Below are 23898 nucleotides of genomic sequence, written 5' to 3'. Positions count from 1 at the left end.
CTATGGAGACAGTAAAAAGATCAGTGGTTGTCAGGGTTTGGTGGGTGGAAGAGAGGGATAAATAGGCAGAGCACAGGGGATTTTTAGGGCAGTGAAACTACTCTGTATCATCCTGTAATGGTGGATACATGATATTATATATTTGTCAAAATCCACAGAAATATATGACACAGAGTACACTCTAAAGTAAACTATGGATGTTAGTTAATAATAATGTATTGATATTGGTTCATCAATTACAACAAATACAACAGTAATGCAAGATATTGACAATAGGGGAAACTGAGGGGGGTGAAGGGGATATATGAGAACTCTGCATATTTTGCTCAATTGTTCTGTAAACCTAAATATTGTTATAATCCTGAAACAAGACCTACCTAAAGGAAACAAATGTTAGCACTCTTCTTTGCGGTGAGATGCTGAGTTCTCCTGGGAAAACCCATCTGTGAGTATGAACACAGTTGACAGATTCAAGGCCCAACAAGGGCTCGGGTCTCCTCACACAGGAAGGTTGCTGGGTCCAGCTGGCAGAGCCTGAAACCATTTCTTTCCATCCTGATTTGTTTTAGTTGCTTCGGGCTCAACTGTCATAATGAGGGCCCATTGCAATCAATCAACCAGAGATACACATTTTCTCAAGGGCACTGTTACCCAATACTTCGCCAAATCACCCTGCTTCAACGGTTGCAAAAGCTTTAGTGGGCCCCGGTCTCATTAGAGTTTCCCTTTTGCTTTGGCAGCCATGTATTGCTGCTGAGAAGAGCAGTCCAGGCCTCCAGACTTGAGGCATGTCAGAGCCAGAGGCCCACATAAGAAATAAAGATTTCCCAATCAACAAAGTGAAGAGACAACCCACAGAATGGGAGAAAACACTAGCAAACTACCCATCTGACAAGGGATTAATAAGCAGAATATATAAGGAGCTCAAACAACTCTACAGGGAAAAATCTAATAATCTGATCCAAAAAACGGGCAAAATATTTGGATAGACATTTCTCAAAAGAAGACATACAAATAGCAAACAGGTGTATGAAAAGAGTACAGCTGGATAGTTTGTAACACAAAGGGTAAATGCTTGAGGGGATGGATGCCCCATTCTCTATGATGTGATTATTATGCATTGCATGCCAGTATCAAAACATCTCATGTGTTCCATACCCAAAGGAATATAAATCATGCTGCTATAAAGACACATGCACATGTATGTTTATTGCGGCACTATTCACAATAGCAAAGACTTGGAACCAACCCATATGTCCAACAATGATAGACTGGATTAAGAAAATGTGGCACATATACACCATGGAATACTATGCAGCCATAAAAAAGGATGAGTTCATGTCCTTTGTAGGGACATGGATGAAGCTGGAAACCATCATTCTCAGCAAACTGTCACAAGGACAAAAAACCAAACACCGCATGTTCTCACTCATAGGTGGGAATTGAACAATGAGAACGCATGGACACAGGAAGGGGAACATCACACACCGGGGCCTGTAGTGGGGTGGGGGTATGGGGGAGGGATAGCATTAGGAGATATACCTAATGTAAATGATGAGTTAATGGGTGCAGCACACCAATATGGCACATGTATACATATGTCACAAACCTGCACGTTGTGCACATGTACCCTAGAACTTAAAGTATAATAAAAATATATATATTTTTTAAAAATCTCATGTGTTCCATAAATATATACATCTACTATGTACCCACAAAAATTTAAATAAATGTTTTTAAACAAGGTTTCCTCCCAGAGTCAGGAAATTTTGTTCTAGCTCTGATAATTCTAATTAATTTCAAGAAAGCAGTGACAGCTAGGAAAGGCAGCTTTGTTACTGGGAAGGGCCTCTATTTACAGGCAGATAGGAATTCCCGGTGAGGCCCCCTCCCATGCGGTAGCAGCAAAATGCAAGCTGGGCCAATAGGACTCCTTCCACCCATCCAGCCCTCCACCTGGGAAGGCTTTACGCAGGGCTTCTCCACCTTGGCACTAGTGACATTTAGGTTGGCTAATTATTTGTTGCAGATAGGCCATTCTGTGCACTGTAGAACATACAGCAGCATCCTGGGCCTCTACCCACTAGATGCAGAAGCATCCCCATCCCCCATTATGGCAACCAAAATGTCTCCAGACAATGCCAAATCCTGTGGAGGGGGGACAAGATAGCCCCTGGTTGAGAACCACCATCCAGATTAAAAAGTACTAAAATAGTTCTACACCAGTTGGTTTATAGCCACCGAGCTAGACACCCTGGGATGTCCCCTGCCAACCTCATACCTTGTAGAACTGCAGTGAACTCCCCACAATTCATAACAAATCAGTTCATTATCTGGCACCAGCTCTTAAACACTTTCACTATTACTCCCAGCCAGAAGCTTTCAGACACAAATAGACCTCTGTGGGTGAATCTATAATACACCGTCAGCATGGGACACAGGAATCCCGTTACCTGGCCCCAAATCCTCTGTATTTTACTGAACAGGTATCCCAAAATGCAGCCATTCCAGGAATCTGGATACTTAAGGATGCTGCCACATATCTTCCCATCACGCCCAGGTCTACTCCCCACTGTCGTTGGTCCCAGAGGGTGCTGTACGGAGGGGATTGATGTCCTCAAGGGTCAGGGTCGGCTGGCAGGGTTCTCCATCAAAGGTCCTCCCGGTACCTGGCAGCTGATTGTGCCTCAAGAGATAGGAGACCTGGAAGAATCCAGATGGGACTGGCTCTGCAACCAATTCCCTTTAACCTTGAGCAGTGTTTTGCTTCTTAGAGTCTCACCTCCTCATTTGAAAACTAAGGGGAATGGGGGAGGGGGGAGGAGGGGATGGAGGATGGTTAATGGGTACAAAAAATAGTTTAAAAGAATGAATACGATCTAGTATTTGATAGTGCAACAGGGTGACTACAATCAATAATTTAACTGTACATTTAAAAATAACTAAAAGAATTGGAATGTTTGTAACCCAAAGGATAAATGCTTGAGGTGCTGGGAGACCCCATTTACCCTGATATGATTATTATGCATTACATGCCTGTATCAAAATATACCATATACCCATAAATATATACTCCTATGTACCCACAAAAATTAAAAATAATTTAAAAAAAAGAAAAAAAGGGAAACCAAATGTCCATCAACTAATGAATTGATCAGCAAAATGTGGTCTATCCACACGATGCAAGATGATTCAGCCCTAACAAGGAAAGAAGTACGGACACATCTTCAGTGTGGACGAACCTTGAAAACATGATGCTCAGTGAAAGAAGCCAAATACAAAAGGCCACATAGTGCATGACTGTATTGACATGAAATGTCCAGAATAGGCAAGTCCACAGAGACAGAAAATAGAGTAGTGGTTGCCAAGGACTGTGGTATAGGAGGTAACAGATAAGGGGTGTGGGGTTTCTTTTTGGGGTGATGAAAATGATCTAAAATTGTGGTGATTAATGCACAACCCATTTTCTACTAAAAACCACTGAATCATGCATTTTAAATGGGTGAATTGTACAATATGTTAAATAGGAATGGTGAGAGAGAGCATCTTTGTTTTGTGCTGGTTTTCAAGGGGAATGCTTCCAGGTTTTGCCCACTCAGTATGATATTGGCTGTGGGTTTGTCATAAATGGCTCTTATTATTTTGAGGTATGTTCCATCAATACCTAGTTTATTGAGAGTTTTTAACATGAAGGGATGTTATTTTTATCGAAGGCCTTTTCTGCATCTATTGAGATAATCATGTGGTTTTTGTCTTTCATTCTGCTTGTGTGATGAATTACGTTTATTGATTTGTGTATGTTGAATCAGCCTTGCACCCCAGGGATGAAGCTGACTTGATCGTGGTGAATAAGCCTTTTGATATGCTGCTGGGTTCAGTTTGCCATTATTTTTTTTATTGAGGATTTTTGCATCAATGTTCATTAGGGATATTGGCCTGAAGTTTTCTTTTTTTGTTGTATCTCTGCCAGGTTTTGGTATGATGATGATGCTGGCCTCATAAAATGAGTTAGGGAGGAGTCCCTCCTTTTCAATTGTTTGGAATAGTTTCTGAAGAAATGGTACCAGTTCCTCTTTGTACCTCTGGCACAAAGAATTCAGCTGTAAATCTGTCTGGTCCTGGGATTTTTTTGGTTGGTAGGCTATTTATTACTGCCTCAATTTCAGAACTTGGTCTATTCAGGGGTTCAACTTCTTCCTGGTTCAGTCTTGGGAGGGTGTATGCATCCAGGAATTTATCTATTTCTTCTAGATTTTCTAGTTTATTTACATAGAGGTGATACAGTATTCTCTGACGGTTGTTTGTATTCCTGTGGGGTCAGTGATGATATCCCCTGTATCATTTTTTGTTGTGTCTATTCGATTCTTCTCTCTTTTCTTCTTTATTACTCTAGCTAGCCGTCTATTTTATTAATTTTTTCAAAAAAACAACTCCTGGATTTGTTGGGTTTGTTGATTTTTCGAAGAGTTTTTTGTATCTCTATCTCCTTCAGTTCTGCTCTGATCTTGCTTATTTCTTGTCTTCTGCTAGCTTTGGGGTTGTCTGCTCTTGGTTCTCTAGTTCTTTTAGTTATGATGTTAGGGTGTTGACTTGAGATCTTTCTAGCTTTTTGATATGGGCATTTAGTGCTATAAATTTCCCTCTTAACACTGTTGTAGCTGTGTCCAAGAGATTCTGGTATGTTGTCTCTTTGTTCTCATTGGTTTCAAAGAATTTCTTGAGTTCTGCCTTAATTTTATTATTTACCCAGGAGTCATTCAGGAGCAGGTTGTTCAATTTCCATGTAGTTGTGTGGTTTTGAGTGAGTTTCTTAATCTTGAGTTCTAATCTGATTGCACTGTGGTCTGAGAGACCGCTTGTTATGATTTCAGTTGTTTTGCATTTGCTGAGGAGTGTTTCACTTCCAATTATGTGATTGATTTTAGAGTAAGTGTCATGTGGCGCCAAGAAGAATGTATATTCTGTTGTTTTGAGGTGGAGAGTCCATATAGCCTAGAAAATCCTAAGCAAAAAGAACAAAGCTGGAGGCATCATGCTACCCAACTTCAAACTATACTACATGGCCACAGTATCCAAAACAGTACAGTACTGGTACATAGACCAATGGAACAGAATAGAGATCTCAAAAATAAGACCACATATCTACAACCACCTGATCTTTGACAAAGCTAACAATCAATGGGGAAAGGACTCCCTATTTAATAAATGATGCTGGGAGAATTGGTTAGCTATATGCAGAAAATTGAAACTGAACCCCTTCCTTATACCTTACACAAAAATTAACTCAAGATAGATTAAAGATTTAAATGTAAAGCCCAAAACGATAAAAAGCCTAGAAAAAAAAATCTAGGCAATACCATTCAGGACATAGTCATGGGCAAAGATTTCATAACGAAAACCTCAAAAGCAATTGCAACAAAAGCAAAAGTTGACAAATGGGATCTAATTAAACTAAAGAGCTTCTGCACAGCAAAAGAAACTATCATCAGAGTGAACGGACAACCTACAGAATGGGAGAAATTTTGCAATCTATCCATCTGACAGAGGTCTAATATGCAGAATCTACAAGGAACTTAAACAAATTTACAAGAAAAAAACAACCCCATCAAAAAGTGGGCAAAGGACATGAACAGACACTTCTCAAAAGAAGACATTTATATAGCCAACAAACATATGAGAAAAAGCTCCACATCACTGATCATTAGGGAAATGCAAATCAAACCCACAATGAGATGCCATCTCACATCAGTCAGAATGGCAATTATTAAAGTCAACAAACAACAGATGCTGGTGTGGAGCAAGAGTGTGGAGAAACAGGAACGCTTTTACACTGTTGGTGGGAATGTAAATTAGTTCAACCATTATGGAGGACAGTGTGGCAATTCCCCAAAGACCTAGAACCAGAAATACCATTTGACCCAGCAATCCCATTACTGAGTATATACCCAAAGGAATATAAATCATTCTATTATAAAGATACATGCACACATATGTTCGCTGCAGCACCATTCACAATAGCAAAGACATGGAACCAACCCAAATGCTCATCAGTGATAGACTGGATAAAGAAAATGTGGCACATATATACCATGGAATACGATGCAGCCATAAAAAGGAATGAGATCATGTCCCTTGCAGGGACATGGATGGAGCTGGAAGCCATTATCCTCAGCAAAATAACACAGGAACAGAAAACCAAACACTGTATGTTCTCACTTATAAGTGGGAGCTGAACAATGAGAACACATGGACACAGGGAGAGGAACAGCACATACTGGGGCCTGTCGTGGATGTGGGGAGGGAGAGCATCAGGATAAATAGCTAATGCATATGGGGCTACCTACCTAGGTGATGGGTTGGTAGGTGCAGGAAACCACCATGGCACACGTTTACCTATGCAGCGAGACTGCACTTCCTGCACATGTATCCCGGAACTTTAAATTAAATTAAATTAAAAAAAAAACAGAACAGTCCCCCCGGAACGCCTGCCTTGGGTAGCACCACTTAAACTGGATTATGTCCATGTTCTTTAGTAGATAACAAGCTCCTTGGCTTTTTTTTTTTTAAACACTTTTTGTGCCCCCTACAGTTCCCAGCTAAAATAGATGCTCAATATAATGTTGATTAAACCAATGTTGCTTTGAAAAAAATAAGACTTGTTAGTGTTTGCAAAGTGATGATAACTATAACACACACACACTCACACACACACACACACACACACACACACACACACGGAACCCTCCCATATCTACAAATCCTGGTTTTTGTTTCCTTGTCTTCACCCTGGAGACAGTATCAAAAGATCAAGCATTTGCAGTTCTGAAAACCTCCTTTTAAAGCTCTGTGACTGTAATGTCTAAAAGTTAAGTTGATTATAACAGCACTAGGGAAATATGAATTCAGGAGCTGCCTTGGGTTTGTGCATAAATTGTGCCCTGGCCCGCGATGGTAATTATCACAAAAGAAGAAAGCTGAACATCAACCCAGAAGGAGGTAACATCAAATCCAGCAGGCTTCGTTAGTGGCATGAAATGTCCTATTTGATTTAAATCAAGTGTTTGAACTTCCAGCCCCTTTGAGTAGCAGTTGAAGCGAATTCAGCGAATTATAAATGGCCAGATCTATGACCAAGGACATAATTCAAATTCGAGCAGCTGGGCTCTTCTGCGAAAGCTATCCTGTCCAGGCCCCTGTGGACCACCTAGCAGGGCTTGGGGAAAATCTGACACCATCTCCCTTACTCACTTTTCCTTTCTAGAACTTTCATAGGGAAAATCTCACCCAAATTCACTCTTAGCAACTGGAGGCTTCCTAGATTGCGGCATTCTGATTCCTGGTCCAGTTTTATGATGCCCCTTGAACCCCAGGCCTGAGAAATGCTGCAGGTGATCCAGGCCAGCGGTGGAGCTCAGGCTCGTGGCCATCCCGAGCAGGGAAGGTACAGGGTGGACGAGCACATCAAACATGAGAGCTGGCCAGAGACGTGCCTGCCCTGGCAAGAAGCCCAAGGAGATGAAAGGCCCCGCAGACAAGCATCCCTTGCCAGCACTAACGCAGCAGCATCTGTGTTTGTGTAAAAGATGTAGAGCGAGAGAGAGTGCGATTTTGCTTTCTTGAAGCACATTCAGAGCCAATTTCAGCACCCAGATCTTCACAGGAAGACCTCATGGGGCTCTATGAGGTGTGAGCGGGCATTAAGGGCAGAGTTTCCTGCCTGAGCTGAAATTCCAACGATAATTGACATCGGATTATTGTTTTAAAGGAAAGGAGAAACTGCTACACACTTGAGACAGCATGGGCAATCACAGTGGTGTTTATACCAAGAGTACTGGAAACTCAAGTGCATAAATCGACTTCAGTGGTTCTCAAGGTGGGGTCCCCAGACCGGCAGTTGCAGCATCACCTGGGAGCTTGTTAGGAAAGAATATTCTTGGGCCTCACCCTAGACTTCCAGGGATCAGTACCTCTGTGGCAGGGCCCAGAAATCTGGATTTAACCTGGAGGTTTAATCCTCCAGGGTATTTTGATTCACACTCAAGTTTGAAAAACCACTTGAGCTCCTTTAAAATTCATCAGCAGAAATGATCCCTAGCCTTGTCAAACACAAGGACTCATTTATTTTTCCCTATTGATTGCACCTCCCACATGCAAGACACTGCTCTGTCTGTAGTCAGAGCTAAGGAGGATGCTCACTCTGCTGGCCAGGAGTTCTCTGGGTAAATTTGCAAATTGCAAAGCCTGTCCCCCTGTGTGCTTGCTACCAGGACAGCAGGAAGAAAGTGGAATGAATAGGATTGCTCATTTGGCTATACAGGGACATCCAGTCCAAGGTCACTCAACTGCACGACTAGTGACATTTTGGGCCAGATGTTTTGTTGTGGAGCTGTCCTGTTCACTGTAGGATGTTTAGCAGCGCCCCTGACCTCTACTCACTAGATGCCAATAGCATCCCTCCCTCCAGTCATGACACCCCAAATTGTCTCCAGACATTGCCCAATGTCTCTGGGAGGTAAAATCATCCCAGTTGAGAACTGCTGTGTTAAACTAGAGTGTGCTGTCTCTGGAAATATAAGCTATATTAGATAGTTGAGCCTCTGGAGTCTATAAAGGCCTAAACTTTATTAGGTACCAATGTCTCCAGAACCCATTCCCCGCCTCCTACTCCCAGCCCATAGAGGAATAAAATGGGCAGATAACCCTAGGTTCCAGGCTACCCTGACCAAGCCGACCCCTTCCCTTACACAAGCTTCTGACACCATGGAACTTGTGACACTCAGAGGCCAAGGAATGACCTTTAAGGAACTGCTTCTCTGGTGCTACTACAGTGGACCCTCGATCTTTGCATTGTTGGTTTCCTGATTTGTGACAACACAAAACAAAAGTGGCAGCAGGGACAATGCCATGGGGCCATCAAATCTCTCCATTCTCCAATCATGTTTGTTTCGAAAACAAAGTTGTTTCAAACAAATTGATATATCAGGAACAATCTGAGCATAATATGAATTTTACCTTTGCTTATGTGTGATTTCATCCATGAGAAGCTCTAGGCAAATGCAGGAAACTGTACCCAGCTGAACCCAGTGGGATCGGCATACACAAAATGCACATGCCCGGCCCCCAAACATCCACAAGTGACCTCAGTTCATGCATGCGTGAAGAGCCATGCCCATCCACACCTGCTGTGACCACTTCCCCTTGAGTTCAGGTTCCCCTCCTTCCACCCCTTCCCGGTAATTCATAAGTGGCAGAGCTTGTGAAACCCACCCCACAGCCAACTTCAGGCCTTTTTAAGATGAAGTGACATATTTCTGTTGTATCCCTGTATTTCTTAACCATTTAACTAATGTGTAACATGGTACTACCACTATTCTTTTTACAAGACAGGGTCTCATTCTGCTGCCAAGGCTGGAGTGCAGTGGTGCAATCCTGGGCCACTGCAGCCTTGGAAGCCTGGGCTCAAGTGATGCTCCTGTCTCAGCCTCCCAAGTAGCTGGGACTATGGGCACACTTGGCTGATTTTATAAAAATTCATCTGTAGAGATAGGGTCTTGCGACCCAGGCTGGTCTCGAACTCCTGGGCTCAAGTGATCCTACACCTCAGCCTCCCAAAGTGCTGAGATTACAGGCACGAGCCACTCACTGCACCTGGCTCGGTACTACCATTCTTATTAGGCTTCCACCTCTTTTATGTCATATATCACTGATGAAGTTTTTGACTGTTGTGTACCTAACCCCATTTTTCCCACAAGTCCTGTGGTTTGCATGGATCACTTTTTGCGTAGTGCTGTGATTTTGAGGACTGCATACATCACGTTATAGCAGAACCTCCTCCCTAAGCCAAGTGTCACATGGGGTGGTAGAAAAGCAACACCAAGCCCTTCTCCTGTGGCTCCACCCCTTTTTACTCAACCTCCCTCAGCCCAGGCAGCAGTCCAGCCTGGACCACCCCCTTCTCTGGCTGCACGGCTGCCCAGCCCTCAGTCCCAAGCTCCCTGTACATTTCCTCCTCAACACATTCACCACAGCTTACTGCCATTCTCTGTCAAGGACTATTCCACCCCATGGCCCTCCACATTCTTCAGGGCTGAGACCATGTCTCACTCATCTTTTTCTCCCTAGGTCATTCTGGCCACATGTCCGGCTACTCACCCGCTCCGCGTCACCAGGCACTGCCGAAGCCCCAGTTTCCGGAAGATATCCACCACCGTTTCCATCGGAGTGTGGTCTGTCACTGTAAACGGGCTGAGGTTCAGGATGCGCCGCAGCTTCAGGGGATGTGGGCTGTTGGCCGGCAGCTCGGGGGGTTCCTCCGTGAAGTACATGATGGAATTGCTCACAATGCCCTCCTGCCTCTGTCTGGCGTTCTCTAGAATGGGGTGAGCAGGAACAATGAGCCACACAAAAACCCCTTGCTGAGCAATTCCCCACCCCACACTCACACACACCATCTAGAATCCCACAGAAAAGGGGTTTGGAGGATGAACCACACATTCTTAATAAGGGGCTTTAGCCAAACATCTGTGGAATTGGCATCTCTCTGCAGCTAATGCTGTGTGAGGGTCCCCTGCTGTGACCGGATCATTTGTTGCCAAAGTCTGGCAAGATGGGCCTGACCCAGATGGCCCCTTTGGGGACATTCACTGCTTCACCCCAGACTCCGGGCACCCCAAACAGCCCAGGGCCCTCCACTCTGGCTTTCCTTACGCTCCTTCACCTCATCATGGGCTGGAGTTTGAGGTGACAAGAAACTTACTTAGCTGCCCGATGACCTTAATACATTGTTTTTCTTTTTACGAACTAACTTATAACTGGCCCAAATGGCATTATGAATCCTGGGAGGAACAAGAAACCAATACGGCCAGCCCAGGCTCACAGCCCAGAAATGCAGCTCAATCCCAAATGCGACCCTTGGGTCCAAAGAAACAACCCCAGAAAAGCTGCATCCCCCCTCAACCCTTCGGATCTCCTGTCTTAAAAATGGGCCATTTTGTGGATCTCTCAAAGAAAGATAGTAAAACTGTTATGGTAGCAATTAGCCTATTTCTGTCTATAGAAAAAGCCATGTGAAAGAAAGCTGAAGAAAAGTAGGGTAACAGGAACTCATTAGAAATACAGCTTAACGCGGTGCTAGAAACCCAGGCTATTTTAAGTCACACATGAAATAAATCCATCGGTCTCAAGATATTTCTCCAAGGCGATTTTCCTTCTGTTGGAATTTTAATCTTTCTTTTGGTTCATGGGAAAAGGTTAGGGAAAATGTACAGCAAGGCTTGCTTTAAAATGGATCCTGGTTCCCATAATACACTTCTTACCTTCTCAAAGACTACTATTCACCTATATTGTTCTTCCAAAAATAAAATTCTAACTGCCTCCTCTAAGGCCATTTAGTGCAATAGAGTACTCTAATGGAAAACTGGCAGCATTTGGGGTCAGGCTGAGTCTGAAAAAGGGTCTCTGTTTAAAAGAGGAACAGAGGGCCTGCTGGGCAAATGCCTTCACATTACATGGGTCAGGTTAAATCAAGTTACATCAAATGGGGTATGATTCTGCCACAAATACCAGACGACTCTGAGGCACAACGTGTTTTCAAATGTAGACTGTTCGATATATACTACGTACTTCTCTCCTAAACCAAGATGATTCTGTCCTTACCCACCAAGGCAGGGAGGCAACTGGCAACACACACTTATTTGCTCATTTCCATAGACCAGCCGATTCTCTTAAAGTCCCACTAACAGGATTTCCATCAATTTCAACCACTGAGTGAATGTCAGGATTGGATCAAGTTGCAAACCCCAATCAAGAGTTGATGACATGGATTTGCTGAACCCCTTCTAAAACCAAATACAATTTAATAAATGGTCGATCCACTTGCTACAATAAAATAAATAACATGCTTATATCTCCTTTGAACCTACTGATTGGATTAGAAGCCCTGATTCTAACAGCCACTAGCTCAATGAACTCTTGCTCACCAGTGCACCCCCAGTGCCCGGACAATGCCTAACACACAGTAGACACAAAACAGATATTTGCCAAATGCACATATGAATGAACAGATGAGTAGGTCTACTAAATGTCAGTGTATCTGGTTCTGCCTGCCACATAAAACTGAACCTATCTCACATAGGAGGCATCAGGAAGGAAAGCACACAAGGTATTTACTGCCAAGCAAAAATATAGGCATCAGCTAGGGTCAGAGCCAGAAGCCTGAGCTATGCACCTTGCTATTCCCACAGTGGCAACTGCTACTCTCCTCAGAAAGGTTCTGCTAGGCCACTTTGGAACTCTATTACAGACTTACAGGAGGTTTCAAACTTTGTGGGTAGAGGTGCTAGGAACAGGCAAAAGCCTGTGAATGGAAGAAGAACCAGCAAGAAAGCTCTTTGCAATTCTCTACTAGGGTGAAACATCTGCTCTCAGTTTGGACCAGAAATCATCAGACACCAAAATGCCTGCATGTAAGTTCACAGAGGGCAGAGGCAGTGTGCTGTCATCCCTGGACTCTGAGCTTCTAGGATGGTATCAGCACATGGTGGACACTTAAGAAATATTTCCTGTGTGAAAGGATAAACCAACTAACTCCTCACCCAGGGGATGAGCCAGTGCTACAAGAAAAGAGACCCACAGACCCTAGGAACACTTGGGAGTCTGTGTTGAAAAAGAAACCAAAACAATACAACCGAAAATGCATCTTTTTAAAAGACCTAAAAGACAAAAAGGAAATGCACTAAATATCAATCATGTCTTCTTTGGTGATAAGAATGTAGGTGGCTTTTTAAATGTTTCCTTTTTCTTCTGATTTCCCCAATATTTGGAGTGTGTATTACTTTCATTTTGAAAAAATGTAATAAACTTCATTTTTAAATGTTTTAAAAATAGTTAAACTGTTTTTAAAACTGTCTTTAATGTAGGAGGTTTGTCATATATTCTACTAGAATGAGTCTCAGTGGCCACAGCTCTTAAAAAAGAATGTACATTTTAGGCCAGGCACAGTGGCTCATGCCTGTAATCCCAGCACTTTGGGAGGCTGAGGTGGGCGGATCACTTAAGATCAGGAGTTCGAGACCAGCCTGACCAACATGGTGAAGCTCCGTCCCTACTAAAAATACAAAAATTAGCCATGCCTGGTGGCATGCGCCTGTAGTCCCATCTACTCAGGAGGCTGAGGCAGGAGAATTGCTTGAATCTGGGAGGTGGAGGCTGAGGTGAGCCGAGATGTCGCCACTGCACTCCAGCCTGGGAAACAGAGCAAGACTTAGTCAAAAAAAAAAAAGGAATGTATATTTTATGAGCACCTGCTAAGGTTACTCAACATTCCATTTCCTAGAAGCAATATGTTCATATGCCAGATGTAGAGATGGTAAATAATAAAGTATGGGTAAGAGAAATTTCACAAACTATGTGATAGGCCAAGAAATTTTTCAAAATTGGAAATAATCACATATTCATTAGGCTATTGAGTGGCTTTAGAGCAATGGTTCTCAACTGGGAGCAATTCTGCCTCCACCCTCAGGGGACATTTGGCAATGTCTAAAGACATTTTTGGTTATCACAATAGGAGAGGGCAAGTGCTGCTGACATCCAGTGGGTGGAGCCCTGGGATGCTGCTCAACACCCAAGAGTGCACAAGACAGCCCCAGCACAGAGAATCATCAAGCCCCAAATGTCAGCAGTGCTGAGGAGGAGTACTCCCACTTGAACTGTGTTTTTAGGGAGGTAATAGTCTATCATCCTGTTAATTAAAAATGCTTAGCCAGGCATGGTGGTGCAAGCCTGTAGTCCTAGCTTCTCCGGAGGCTGAAGCAGGAAGACTGCTTGAGCCCAGTGGGTGGAGGCTGCAGTGAGCTATGATCGCGTCACTGCACTCCAGCCTGGGTGAAACAGCGAGACCCTGTCTCAAAAAAATTTTTTTAAATGCATCCATAAGACAGATATAATTAATGAGATAGGTTAAAATGGAAAATTGAAAGCAACCACAGAAGTAGTACAAAGATGATATGATAAAAAAGTAAAGATTATACAGAAGAAAAAGCAGATTGTTTTACAAGTTATTGTCTGTCTACTAAAGCATGGAGAAGTCCCTCTATGTGTGTATGTGTGTATATATATATATATATATATATATATATACACACACACATCCCCAACAGAAAGGTGTAGATGACACGACTATTCTCCATGACCTAGTCCAGTAACTAACAGCCCTCCCGGGCAGAAACCTCTTTCTCCCTTGTCTGACAGACCTGACACTTAGCTTCTTGTTCAGTGCTGGATGTAGACCCCTTTCTGCAACTAAGCGTCTTCCACATGCTGGAGAATCATTAGGTTGGTGCAAAAGTAATTGCGGTTCTTGCCATTGAAAGTAACGGCAAAAACCGCAACTACTTTTGTACCAGCCTAATAAATCATCCACCAGACCAAAAAAACCTGAGAGTTTCCTTAACTCTTCCCTGAAACTCTAACTTTCCACCCTTTAATCATCTCTGTGACTCCCCACTGAGTCCTCTTTGAACCTCTACTTAACTGCAGAACTCAAGACAAGAAGCACCTGAGCCCTGCTAAGTACAGGCGAGTCCTCATATTTGCAGAGCAATGAGAGGTAAAGGCCCATTTGCCAGGAACTTGAGCAAGAGTCGCATACAGCCCCGTGTGCTAGTATATGATGGTGAAGAGAGTCACGTTGCCTAGGTGGTGCTAACGACGTGCTCTCTAACAAAGATAACGCCATGCTTTGGCATTCCAAAACATAACAAAACATTTTCAGCTTCATGTGAGCAGTTGCTACAATTTTTTAACATGATATGTAAGAAAAATCCTTATTTACCTCACTTACCTTTCTTTTCTGATCCATACTATCTTGGATCTGTCTATAATCTTTGCTCCCAATTCCTCTAGGAAGTGAAATTGGCATGGGATAGTGTCTAGCTAAATGCTGTCATATTTCTATACTCATAAAATGGCACAAGATTCCTCAAATACAGGTCATGCACCTGTATTTCTCCACCAGAGTACAGGGACTCTTCTATTTCCACAGGCCAGAAAAACAGCTTTTCTGATTCCTCAGAGCAAAACACTCCTTCCCTCTGCACAAACCATGTAAATAGCACCTTCTATATTATTATCGGTCTGATTGAAAGCATATAGGTAGTATTTACACCGTGTGGTGCCTCTTCAGACATTCCAAACATAGCTTCGAGAAGAGTACTTGGTTGGTAAGCTTAAATTTCTTCTCTAACTGGTTGATGACAATTACTGCTTCCCACTTGATTACAGTAATGGGTTTCAGCAAAATTAGTAAGCTGCCTCTTAGCAGGTGTGCCTGGAGCTATACAATAGATAATAGATTCTGTGACATTTATTACCTTAGTTTTTAAATTTCAACCTTTGCTTAAAAGATCCTAGGGAATGAAAAAATGTTTAAAGGCTGCTGATTACAGTATTTTTAAACAAACCCAATCCTACTTAACCTTAAAAAAACCTCATTATTTATAAGGCAATATTTACACAAAGGCACCTACCTACCCATTAAGCAACAGGACCTATAATAAGGAGAAGTATCGCCGAACACTTAAGCACAAACTTGCTACGGTGTCTAAAATACAAAATCAATTTTTACTTTGGGGGAGGTAAAAACGTTTGAGTGTCAAGCTAAAATGGGAGAGGATAGCTTATCTCAACTTATTGTTATAAAGCCTTTGATGAAGATGCCTTAAAGATATTTTAAAGCTATGTAACACTGGGAAGAGGTTTAAGGGAGGTGCCTTGGAAACAGGAAACAAAGGACAGGGAGAGAAGTAAGCAGTTGCCTGGTGGAAATGTATTAACAGTGGGCCATTCCAACATCAGACCAGGGAAAGTCCCACTGACAAGCTTCAAGAATACTCTAGAAGATATATAGTAAAACTGTCGTGTGCACATGGGAGCCACGCCATGGGCCCTGGTCTATCATGAGATGCTGGAATGTTGTACAGATCACAGAGCAAGGATGGTGAGCGTGCCCGTGGATGTGCTATGCTGGTCCTTGCCCCTGCCACCTTGAGGCCCAGCAGGACTCTACCCCTCCAAGGCTCACAGCTTCTCCTTGCCTGGGGTCCCAGCAACTCACAACCAGACCTCTGGCCCTCAGCCCGCAGCCCTAGGCCCCTCTGTCTTAGGAATTCTCCTACCTCCTGTTTACCCTTCTGTTGGAGCCATCCCTCGGCTGATGGGGCCCATGGGCTTGCTTCTCTGATCCACCTGTCGTTGGGACACCCTGACCTGGGCATCATCCCATACTCCCCTCCCCCAACTCAACAGCCTGCCCCTCAGTGCAGCTGATTGTCATTCAAACACAAGAGGAAAATAATCTCACGCAATTGGTTTCAGCGATGTCTGCACATTTACCCACAAGGGCCTCTAACTGTGGAATCTGACATCATATCACAAAGTGAAGCAAAAGACTTGTGTGGTGGCAAGGGGTGTCTGGGGCAGAGAACTCGTGATCTCAGCCGGATGGTTGGTACACCTGAAAGTCTCTGAGACAGCTCAGCCCGGGCCACTCCAGGCTGTCGCCTCTCTTCCTTCTCAGCTTTAGCCAACAATTGCTGAAAGGCAGCAGCGGAGCAGGGCCAGGGGGCTGCTTGCAAACATGCAGTCACTTTGCAACCAAGAATGTCTACCCAAGACTTGGGTTTAAAGCCTTTTTCCTTACAGTGTGACGTGGGGACCAGCAATATCGGCGTTAATGGGGAACTTGTGAGGGATGTAGTATCGGATCCCACCCAAGACCTGCTCAATCAGAATCTGCTTTTGAGCCAGACCCCTGGGTGACCCAGAGACATGTGAAAGCTTGAGAGCCCCTGGCTTAATGCACATCACCTCAAAAATCTTGGATAATGTTAGGGGTACAAAGGATGCCATTCGGCTCTTGGTAAAATGTGAGCTTCCCTCTCTTTACTCACTTATTGCAAGAATCAGTTCCCTCCTCTGGGCAAATCCAATGAGGCGCTCGGAGTCTCTGGAGACCACCACAGGGAAGCCGTTGTAGTCGGTCTCCTTGATGAGCGTCTCCACGTCCTCGACAGTCATGCTGTCCTGGGTGAGCACCGACAGTGGCGGCTCTCCCCGCCGGGGCCGCATGACGTCGGTGGCCAGTGTGCGGTGAGTAAACTCGTCCTTCACGTCAAGGAAAGGGTACCCATTTAAGTGGATGTGGGCCTCGTAGATGCCTTCTTTCCCAAATGCATCAGCTACCCACTTGCTGGTCACAGCCGCTGCCATCAGGGGCACGATGTACTCCAGACCCCCCGTTAATTCAAACATGATGACCACCAATGACACCGTCATCCTGGTAACTCCACCTGCAACAGAGGGGAGGAGTAAGATTCCAAAGTGCAAGCCGGGCAGCTCACGGAAGCATGATTTGGGGAAAATGACAGACAGGCTGTAAATTCCCCTCACACCTGTTCCAAGCAGACTCTCCTACATGCTTCCTACACTGGGCCTCTGGAACCCAGGCCAGGCCCTGTCAAATGTGGCTTTGCATTGGGGAGCCTGAAGTTGCATCTCACTGGGGCCTCTGCTCCAATGACGGATCCTGGGTTGTCTATTCACTGTGGCCCACACAAGCTTTTTGGTGAGTGGATCCTACATGGGCTCTGCAAGCTTCTGACTAAGCAAGCATGGTGCTCTTCAAGGACCCCATAAACAGAATATCACAGAAATTCTTAAGGACTATAGACAGGGGACAGACCCACCTTTGTGCCCCTGAATGATTAGGTGGAGAAGCGCCTTCTGCTAAACCAAGATTTTTATTTACAGACAGTCCCTGACTTACGATGGTTTAACTTACAATTTTGCAACTTTCCGTGGTACAAAAGCAACAGGCATTCAGTAGAAACCATGCCTCAAGTACACAGGCAACCATCTGTTTCTCACTTCCAGTACAATATTCAATAAATTACAAGAGATATTCAACTTCATTATAAAATAGGCTTTGTGTTAGATGATTGTGCCCAGATGTAGGCAAATGTAAGTGTTCTGAACATGTTTAAGGTAGGCTAAGCTAAGCTACAATGTTTGGTAGGTTAGGTGTATTCAATGCATTTTCAACTTATAATATTTTCAGTTTATGATGCATTTATCAGGATGTTAACCCCATCATAAGTTGAGGGCATCTGTTTGTGTGTGTGCATAGTGAGCGAGACATAGCCTTGGTGCGTTAAGCCATTGTGATTTAGGGGTTTACTTGTTATAGCCACACAACCCAGCCTATCCTGAGTAAAGAAAATGTTCAAGTCCATGTCTTCCTTCTTGGCAGTCCTCTAAGGCAGATTAGTTCCCCGGTCCCCCTCCCTGCCCCACCCATGGTCGTACCGAGGCAGGCCGCAGCTCCCACCATTGCGTACAGCCCTGGCGTGACACAGTCTGCACCGGGTCTGCACCAGTTCCTGAAGATGATCCAGTCATGGTGATGGTAGGCCAGCTGCTCCACGCCAATTCCCACCATCCTGCCTGCTATCGCGCCCACAGCCATGCTGGGGATGAAGAGGCCCGACGGGATCTTGAGGAGACACAGAGAAAAGCAACATGAGGGAAAAAGACCAAGTCCCCGCTTCACAACCCCCAAGAAACACATTCCCCCTCGACGGGCTTGCATTTAGCTTCAGTCTTCAGAGGAGGTGCAACTCTGCAAAATAGGTCAGCTGGGGAAAGGTGGGACAAATAATTTGACCTGCCTAGTCAGTCATATCTACTGCAACTTAGAGAGAACGCAATTTTATACTTTGATTCCCTCTCCTTCAAAAGCTGGCTGGGTTTGCCTGCTGTGGATTAAAGAATGATAAGCCCCACTGCAAATAACATTCAAAGTGAGCATCTGTCACTTGAGACATCACTTTCTCTCTCCCCTTGCCATGTCATTCAGAATGGCTTTTAAAATTAAATGTCAAGCCACAGCATGAAAATGGAAAAGAAGGGCCTGCGACTGCTCCCAGGTAAAATAAAGAAGCTAAGTCCATCATTGCAGCCACCCTGGATCTTCCAGAAAGCACTTCAATGGCTCCCTGCCCTCTCTAGTAGGTGGTGGCTGAATACCAGTCAGAGAGAGACGAGGGAGGCAATTCCCTCTTCCTAATGAAGTACATTTTCTAATAAGTATTCTGAATATTTTCAAGCCAGGATAGGGGCAGCAAACAAATAGAATGTAAACTAAAAGATCTTGGTACCAGCGTGTTCTCTACCCTGCTGGATGAAGATACATTTTAGTTTATCTAATGACCACACATGTACTATAGAACAAGCCTGACTCCCTGTGTTTGCTGAAATGACACGTGACCGCTGACCATGGGCAGCAGCTGCAATGATGCCAGCCAGCCCCAGGTGGTTACCCATCTGAGGATGGAAGCAGAACTTTAACCTAATTCAAGTGAAGTTTGGATCCTTGGGTGTGATTTCTAGAGTCAGAATACTCCTTAGGAAATCGTTCCTTTCTGAGCTTCCCCTTATTCTACATCATTTATATCCCTGTAACATCAAAGGAGACTTTTCTCAGCAAGCATCATAAAATGTTACCAGCATCTTCCTGAGACATGAAAGCAAATCCCTTTGCTAGGAGATGACAGATCAGAGACAGCCAGCTGTTTAATAAGGCCTACTCATCCTTGTTCTTAAGGCCCAAATTCAGGTTTGTATTTGACCACTATGACACACTCAAGTAAACAACTTCTTAGAATTTTTTTCTTTTTTTTTTTTTTTTGAGACGGAATCTCGCTCTGTCGCCCAGGCCCGTGTGCAGTGGCATGATCTCGGCTCACTGCAGCCTCTGCCTCCTGCGTTCAAGTGATTCTTATGCCTCAGCCTCCCGAGTAGCTGGGACCACAGGCGTGTGTCACCACGCCCAGCTAATTTTTGTATTTTTAGAAGAAATGGGGTTTCACTATATTAGCCAGGCTGGTCTTGAACTCCTGACCTCAAGTGATCCACCCACCTTGGCCTCCCAAAGTGCTTGGATTACAGGCATGAGCCACCATGCCCGACCATTAAATTTTTTTTAAAAAAAAAAAGACAATTCAGGCTGGGTGTGATGGCTCACGCCTGTAATTCTAACACTTTGGGAGGCCAAGGCAGGCGGATCACTTGAGCCCAGGAGTTCCAGACCAGCCTGGTCAACATGGCAAGACACCATCTCTACAAAAAATACAAAAGTCAGCTGGGCATGGTGGCACGTGTCTGTAGTCCCAGTGGGCTGAGGCAGGAGGATCACTTGAGCCCAGAAGGTCGAGGCTGCAGTGACCCATGATTGTGCCACTGCACTCCAGCCTGGACAACAGAGTGAGACCCTGTCTCAAAAAAAAAAAAAAAAAAAAGACAATTCAGGCAGGGCACAATGGCGCATGTGTGTAATCCTAGCACTTTGGGAGGCCAAAGCAGGAGGATCACTGGAGCTCAGGGGTTTAAGACCAGCCTGGGAAACATAGGGAGCTTGGTCTCTATTTTATATTTTAAATAAAAATAAATAAAATTAAAAGACAATTCATAGAAATGCCACACAGAAAGCAATAGTAATGGAACACAAAAGGGGGCTCTGGGAGGTGGGTAATGTTCTGCTTCTGGTCCTGGGTGCTGGTTACACAGGTGTGTCTGTGTGTTTTATGAAACTCCATCAAGCTGTACACTTCTCTATATGAACGATATACTCTAATAAAAGTTTCTTTAAGTAAGTAATGAGAGCATTATTCATAATAGCCAAAAGGTGGAAACAACACAAATGTCCATCAAAGGATGAGTGGATAAACAAAATGTGGGATCTCCATAGAATGGAATACTATTCAGCCATAAAAATGAAGTAGTGACACATGCTACAATGTGAATGAACCTTGAAAACATTGCACTAAACGAAAAAAGCCAGTCACCAAAGGCCACATATTATATGAAGTGTCCAAAATAGGCAAATCTAGAGACAGATTAGTGGTTGCCGGGGCTGCAGGAGGGAAAAATGGGGAGTGACTGTTAATGGAGATGGGATTTCCGTTTGGGGGATGAAAATGTTCTAAAACTAAATACAGGTGTTAATTGCACAATATTGTGAATGTATGTAATGCCACTGAATTGTATACTTTAAAATGATCATTTATGTTTTATGGGTTTTACCTCATTTCAAAAAAAAAAAAAAGCTATAATAACAAAATCCCAGGTTCCATAAAAGAAAGTTCTTTAGGAGGGGCTTTTAAAGTATTTTAACATAATGATTTTAACAAATGATTTTAACACAATGAAAGAGGAAACCAGCTGTCTCTTCTCTGGCTTTAGGAACAAGAGTAATGAAGGCATGTGCTGTTGGGTGTGGTGTGGTGGCTCATGCCTATGATCCCAGCACTTTGGGAGGCTGAGGCAGGAGGATCACTGGAGCCTGGGAGTTTGGGACCAGCCAGGGCAACACAGCAAGAGCCTCATCTGTACAAAAATTTTTTAAAAATCACCAAGTGTGGTGGTTCACGCCTATGATCCCAGCTACTTGGGAGGCTGAGATGGGAGGATCATTTGAGCCCAGGAGGTTGAGGCTGCAGTGAGCTGTGATCATGCCACTGTATTCCAGCCTGGGAACAAGACGAAAGGAAGGGAACGGAAGGGGGAAAGGAAGGGAAGGGAAGGGGGAAAGGGGAAAGGGGGAAGGGGAAAGGGAAAAGGGAAAAGGGAAGGGAAGGGGAGGGAAGAGAAGGGAAGGGAGGGAGGGAGGGAGGAGGAAAAGAAAGCATGTGCTGTCATCCACAGCTCTGTTCTTCAAAGAGGATGTGTGCAAAGAGCCCCTGTCATGCCCAGCCCTACCCAGACGGGGGACACACTCACTCTGTGCTCCCGTCATACCAGCGTGGTGCTCATCACAATGTCAGAACTCCAGGTCTGCATCTCTTTCTCCCAGAGCTGTGTGCTCTGCAAGGGCAGCTTTCTGTTTGGGTTCTGTATCCCTCAGACTTAGCACGATGCCTAAGATACAGCTGATACTCAATGCATGTTTACTGAGCCAAACTGAGCCAAACCTGGGCTTTTTCCACCACCTGGCATCACCTGGCCAGCGGCAGGAAACCTGTGGTCACCACCACCTGTTCTGGGAATGTGTGAAGTGGGTTTGATGCCTAGCTCTGTCTCCCATAAGCTGTGGGTCTGATCAAGCCACTTAAGATCTCAGAGCCTTAGTTTCCTCAGTTGTAAAATGGGATTAAAATCTCTATTTCATAAGCTTATTGTTTATTAGAAGTTATTTCCTATTGATTAAAGGAATGTCAAGTGCCTGGCACATGAGAACATTCAAGAAAGGCCAGTTCCCCTTTTTTTCCCACCGCAATTTTATTTTAGAGAGTAGGGTGCTGTCCCCAGAAGGACATGGGTCCCCACCCCATCTTCCTTCCCTTTCACTTACCTTCATGCCAAAGGTAAATATGGTAACGACGATTTTGAAGATCAGTGCCAGGGCCAGCTGCCACATGGCCGTGTAAACACCGACACCAGCCGGCCGGTCTGGAATGTCATCCACAGGCCGAGTCATGTTGGGGTCATTGATGTAGTCACAGAGCTGGGAAGACTCAAGGGCTCCACAGTCATTGAACAGCTCAGAAATGAGCTCGCTGGTGCTCTGGCGTGTGTAGGGATTGGGGTAGGCAATGATGGCAGTGATGGCAGTCACCACAATGACCTCCAGCACCGGGTACTTCCCCAGCCTGGTGGTCTTGCGCCTCCTGCACCAGGCGATGTTGCAGCGGATGAAGAGCGTTCCCCACAAGCCCCCGAAGACCCCAAGCAGGATGAAGGGGAAGAGTTCAGCCATGTACCAGGGCGTGTGGTATTCCACATAAAAGAGAACAAGACGGCTATTCCCAAAGGGATTGATGGATCTCAGCGTAAAGGCCGCCACCAGGGCTGCGAAAAATGACCTCCACAAGGTCTTCAGGGGAAAGTAGTAACTGACCTGAGATGAAAAAGTGGAAAATTAAAGACTGGCCGGAGAAAGAGCTGCTCAGAGCCAAGCCCTCTGGTTGGCAGGAAAGTCACACTCTAAGTCCAAGAGTGGACACACTCATTCCATGAGCCTGGACTTAATGTGACCAAAACGCATCAGCAAAGATACCTGGAGGAATCTAACTATGTCTAGAAGTGGAATGGACACTAATCAAGGTGGGTTTGGGCTATATTTTTAAGAGAAAAGTATTTAATCATAATTCTGTTCATGGCACAGAGACTCCCCTAGAAGCAAGTAAACCTCTGGATTGGATTCTACAGAAAACAGAGTAGATCAGGGTTTGGAAAACTCTGGGCTGCAAGTCACGTGCAGCCCAGTGAATGCATTTGTATGGCACATGAGTTAAGAATGGTTTTTACATTTTTAATTGATTGAAAAAGGCGAAAAAATCTTTTGATTTGAAATATTCAAAAGAAGAACAATATTTTGTGACATGTGAAAACCATAAAATTCAAATTTCAGTGCCCATAAGGAAACATCTATGGAAATGCAGACATGCCCATTTGTGTACGTATTGTTCACAGCTGCTTTCATGCTCTGACAGCAGAGCTGAACAGCTACAACAGAAATTGTATGGCCCACAAAACCAAAAACATTTACTACCTGGCCTTTTACAGAAACGTTTGCCAACCCCTGGAATAACCCATTTGGGTTACCAAAATCAAAAATGCTTAATTAAGTTGGTTATGAGAGGGAGAATACTGTAAATCTTTTTAAAAAATCACCTTGGCAATTTTTGAAACAATACTTGAAAACAGGAATTTATCGGTGGTGGCCGGGTATTGTGGCTCACGCCTGTAATCCCAGTACTTTGGGAGGCCGAGGCAGGTGGATCACCTGAGGTCAGGAGTTCAAGACCAGCCTGACCAATATGGTGAAACCCCCATCTCTACTAAAAA

At 44.3% G+C, this 23898-nt stretch overlaps 1 protein-coding gene across 1 annotated transcript in view; it reads right to left on the bottom strand.

Annotated features, from left to right (window-relative positions):
- CLCN4 (chloride voltage-gated channel 4) overlaps positions 1-23898 on the bottom strand; it is an 81561-nt gene that overhangs the window by 6591 nt on the left and 51072 nt on the right. Inside the window, exons 9-12 of the mRNA XM_003811944.5 lie at positions 22403-22948; positions 18361-18547; positions 16947-17345; positions 10153-10369 (exon numbers count right to left, since the gene is read on the bottom strand). Coding sequence (XP_003811992.1) covers positions 10153-10369; positions 16947-17345; positions 18361-18547; positions 22403-22948 — 1349 coding nt within the window. The remainder of the gene's footprint in view (positions 1-10152; positions 10370-16946; positions 17346-18360; positions 18548-22402; positions 22949-23898) is intronic.

Source organism: Pan paniscus, chromosome X (genome assembly GCF_029289425.2).
Source record: "Pan paniscus chromosome X, NHGRI_mPanPan1-v2.0_pri, whole genome shotgun sequence".
Lineage (NCBI taxonomy): Eukaryota > Metazoa > Chordata > Mammalia > Primates > Hominidae > Pan > Pan paniscus.
This window is presented reverse-complemented; position numbering and strand designations above follow the sequence as displayed.